Source organism: Salmo salar, unplaced genomic scaffold (genome assembly GCF_965601325.2).
Source record: "Salmo salar unplaced genomic scaffold, fSalSal1 ptg000322l, whole genome shotgun sequence".
Classification (NCBI taxonomy): domain Eukaryota; kingdom Metazoa; phylum Chordata; class Actinopteri; order Salmoniformes; family Salmonidae; genus Salmo; species Salmo salar.
Window position 1 is genome coordinate 200,001 of NW_027675349.1, and position 4,944 is coordinate 204,944.

Sequence of the window (4,944 nt, forward strand, 5' to 3'; positions counted from 1 at the left end):
TTTTCGATTTTAGATCTCCCCAACATGACGTCTAGTCTGTATCGCAACGCGTATTTTTCTGGGCGCAGTGCTCAGATTATTGCAAAGTGTGATTTCCCAGTAAGGTTATTTTTAAATCTGGCAAGTTGATTGCGTTCAAGAGATGTAAATCTATAATTCTTTAAATGACAATATAATATTTTACCAATGTTTTCTAATTTTAATTATTTAATTTGTGACGCTGACTTGACTGCCGGTTATTGGAGGGAAACGATTTCCTCAACATCAATGCCATAGTAAAACGCTGTTTTTGGATATAAATATGAACTTGATAGAACTAAAAATGCATGCATTGTCTAACATAATGTCCTAGGAGTGTCATCTGATGGAGATTGTAAAAGGTTAGTGCATCATTTTAGCTGGTTTTATGGTTTTGGTGACCCTGTCTTTGACTTGACAAAACATTACACACAACTCTTGTAAATGTACTGTCCTAACATACTCTAAATTTATGCTTTCGCCGTAAAACCTTTTTGAAATCGTAAAACGTGGTTAGATTAAGGAGATGTTTATCTTTCAAAGGGTGTAAAATAGTTGTATGTTTGAAAAATTTGAATTTTGACATTTATTTGGATTCAAATTTGCCGCTCTTGAAATGCACCTGCTGTTGATGGAGTGCACCACGGGTGGCACGCTAGCGTCCCACCTAGCCCATAGAGGTTAAAACCCACTACCCCATTCCACTACTTTGACCCTATCTGCTCCTGCACCAGGCCAACTAACCCTACACTCATTAAAACCCACTACCCCATTCCACTACTTTGACCCTATCTGCTCCTGCACCAGGCCAACTAACCCTACACTCATTAAAACCCACTACCCCATTCCACTACTTTGACCCTATCTGCTCCTGCACCAGGCCAACTAACCCTACACTCATTAAAACCCACTACCCCATTCCACTACTTTGACCCTATCTGCTCCTGTACCAGGCCAACTAACCCTACACTCATTAAAAACCCACTACCCCATTCCACTACTTTGACCCTATCTGCTCCTGCACCAGGCCAACTAACCCTACACTCATTAAAACCCACTACCCCATTCCACTACTTTGACACTATCTGCTCCTGCACCCGGCCAATTAATCTTACACTCATTAAAACCCACTACCCCATTCCACTACTTTGACCCTATCTGCTCCTGCACCAGGCCAACTAACCCTACACTCATTAAAACCCACTACCCCCATTCCACTACTTTGACCCTATCTGCTCCTGCACCAGGCCAACGACCTGGGAGGACGGGACACCACCACTCAACACACCCTGGAACTCTTCTGAAGTCAAATCTAGTATGACCAAATACTTCTCTGCAGCTGCCACAAAAACAACATATTTTTTTCTGTGATTTACATTCCATTTCTGCGGTACAGTTGATAACCATTTGCTATGAACACTAAGAAGCCAACCTTACTGAAGCATATATCGCTGGTTGGCCCATCCCTCTGTGCTGTCACAGATCTACTACTCACAGGGATCCTCTCAGGATCCTTCAGCCTTGACCCATCCTCCTCTACTTTCTTCACTGCCTCAGCAGTGACAACCTGTTCCCAACAGTGGGGTCAGTGGGATTGGATAGGGGCCCCTCTACCTCTCTCTCTCTCTCTCTCTGACTGGAGGAGACAGGTGAAATGGTGTGTCTCCTCTGGTCAACAATACTCACCTTGAAAGACTCCACAGCCTGTTGGAGCTCCTTCAGCTCCTTCTCTCTCTCCTGGAATCTCTGCTGGACCTTCTGCTGACTCATCTCCAGCTGCCTCTGTGGAGAATCACTCTTCAATGAGCTGTCAAGCTTTATTAGTCCAGTAGATCAATAGTATAGTAATGTGACATAGGGCCCATAGAGAGGAAGGTCTAAAAAATGGATGGTCCATTTACTAAATGATATTTATTTGTTGCTATGTGAATGATTATAGTTTTTATGGTAGGACTACATGTATCAACAGGTTGAGACTGAACTTTGGACTCATAAAAGGCCATTCAGAATGATAATAGTGTTTGACATTATAAAATGGTGATACATCTGGAGAATCTGGGTTGACATATCAATATACTCAAGGTTTGTGTTCATATTTGTTCTGCTGAGGATTCATTTCATTTCAATGATCTCATATTCAAACAGCCTTAGTTCCTACTGTATCTTGAATTCTTTGTTTATCAGACAGTCACCAATAAGTTGTTCTGGTCTTACCTGTTTCTCAGTCCTCTCTGCTGCAGCTGACACTGTATCATGGCCTTTATGTTCATCCATTGTACACAGATAACAGATACACTGCTGATCGGTACGACAGTAAACCTCCAGCAGTTTGTCATGATGAGAGCAGATCTTCTCCTGTAGTTGTGCGGTGGCTTTGACCAGCTTGTGCCTCTTCAAAGCAGGAGATTCGTAGTGAGATTGGAGGTGAGTCTCACAGTAAGAGGCCAGACACACCAGACAGGACATGAGGGCTTTCTGCTTTCTGGTCCCAGTGCAGACATCACACGCCACATCTCTATGTCCAGCATAGCACAGAGCAGGAGGGGGAGCAGCCTGGAGTCCTGTCTTCTTCAGTTTCTCCACCAGCTCAGCCAACATGTTATTTTTACTCAGCGTAGGCCTCGGACTGAAGGTCTGTCTGCACTGAGGACAGCTATAGACCCCTTTCAGAACATCCTGATCCCAGCAGCCCTCAATACAGCTCCTACAGTAACTGTGTCCACAGGGGATGGCGACTGGTTCCTTCAGTAGATCCAGACAGACAGAACAACAGAACTGGTCCTGGTCCAGCAGAACTCCCTGTTGAGCCATTTGGACGGTTGTTCACTCTCACATAGACAGACGACACAGAGACTCAGATCAGTTTCGTTTCCTCAGAAGAGAGTTTGTGGGAGGGGGAGGGATTTCCTGGTTCTTCCAGAGGGGTGGGGTTAGAGGGAGGGAGGGAGGGGTTAGAGGGAGGGAGGAAGAGAGAGAGGAACTGCATGCAACAGCAAGAGGGAGACAAATAGTCTTGTTCCTTGGTTAGAGCCCATAACATGGAACACATGACATAATGAATCTTAAAATGTGAGTTGTTAGAATATATGAAGGGTAACAGTTTTCTATGAAGTACGTATGTATCATTATTTTAATCACCTTTATAATGCCTTATAAATCAATAAGTCCTGAGGAGGTGTGATATATGGTTATTATACAGTACCACGGCTAAGGGCTGTTCTTAGACAAGACACAACACGGATTGAGAATTATCTAACACTTTCAACAATACAATCACATTTTATTTCATTGGTTTCATACACATATTTATCAGATGTTATTGTGGGTGAAGTGAAATGCTTGTGTTCCTGGTTCCAACAGTGCAGTAATATCTAACAATGCTTGTGTTCCTAGTTCCAACAGTGCAGTAATATCTAACAATGCTTGTGTTCCCAGCTCCAACAGTGCAGTAATATCTAACAATGCTTGTGTTCCTGGCTCCAACAGTGCAGTAATATCTAACAATGCTTGTGTTCCTAGTTCCAACAGTGCAGTAATATCTAACAATGCTTGTGTTCCCAGCTCCAACAGTGCAGTAATATCTAACAATGCTTGTGTTCCTGGCTCCAACAGTGCAGTAATATCTAACAATGCTTGTGTTCCTGGCTCCAACAGTGCAGTAATATCTATCAATGCTTGTGTTCCCAGCTCACAGAGGGCAAATCTAAAAAGTCAATGAAAATATTAGGACAAGCAATGTATATATATATATATATATATATATATATATATATATATATATATATATACACTGTGTACTGTGATGTGATGCATAGACAATTTGGAGTACATCTGTAGTATATCTGAAGAATAGTAGATGTACAGCAGTAGTTATATAGGATGAACCATGACTAGAATACAGTATATACATATGAAGTGGACAGCAGTAGTTATATAGGATGAACCATGACTAGAATACAGTATATACATATGAAGTGGACAGCAGTAGTTATATAGGATGAACCAGGACTAGAATACAGTATATACATATGAAGTGGATAGCAGTAGTTATATAGGATGAACCATGATTAAAATACAGTATATACATATGAAGTGGATAGCAGTAGTTATATAGGATGAACCAGGACTAGAATACAGTATATACATATGAAGTGGACAGCAGTAGTTATATAGGATGAACCAGGACTAGAATACAGTATATACATATGAAGTGGACAGCAGTAGTTATATAGGATGAACCAGGACTAGAATACAGTATATACATATGAAGTGGGCAGCAGTAGTTATATAGGATGAACCATGACTAGAATACAGTATATACATATGAAGTAGACAGCAGTAGTTATATAGGATGAACCATGACTAGAATACAGTATATACATATGAAGTGGACAGCAGTAGTTATATAGGATGAACCATGACTAGAATACAGTATATACATATGAAGTGGATAGCAGTAGTTATATAGAATACAGTATATACATATGAAGTGGACAGCAGTAGTTATATAGGATGAACCAGGACTAGAATACAGTATATACATATGAAGTGGGCAGCAGTAGTTATATAGGATGAACCATGACTAGAATACAGTATATACATTTTTATTCTATATAACTGGTTCATCCTATATAACTACTATACTACATATTTGATCCATATTACCTATACATCCCTTTACATTTATATATACACTACCGGTCAAAAGTTTTAGAACAATTAAGGCTTTTTCTTTATTTGTACTATTTTCAACATTGTAGAATAATAGTGAAGACATCAAGACTATGAAATATCAGATATGGAATCATGTAGTAACCAAAAAATGTGTTATATTTATATATTTTATATTTGAGATTCTTCAAAGTAGCCACCCTTTGCCTTGATGACAGCTTTGCACAATCTTGGCATTCTCTCAACCAGCTTCAT

At 40.3% G+C, this 4,944-nt stretch overlaps 1 protein-coding gene across 1 annotated transcript in view; it reads right to left on the reverse strand.

The window, feature by feature from the left end:
* The window catches only part of LOC123741863 (E3 ubiquitin-protein ligase TRIM47-like), a 6,685-nt gene extending 3,804 nt beyond the window's left edge, over positions 1–2,881 (reverse strand). The window contains exons 1-2 of the mRNA XM_082971547.1: positions 2,233–2,881; positions 1,705–1,800 (exon numbers count right to left, since the gene is read on the reverse strand). Coding sequence (XP_082827673.1) covers positions 1,705–1,800; positions 2,233–2,829 — 693 coding nt within the window. The 5' untranslated portion in view covers positions 2,830–2,881. The remainder of the gene's footprint in view (positions 1–1,704; positions 1,801–2,232) is intronic.
* Positions 2,882–4,944: the final 2,063 nt, after the last annotated feature.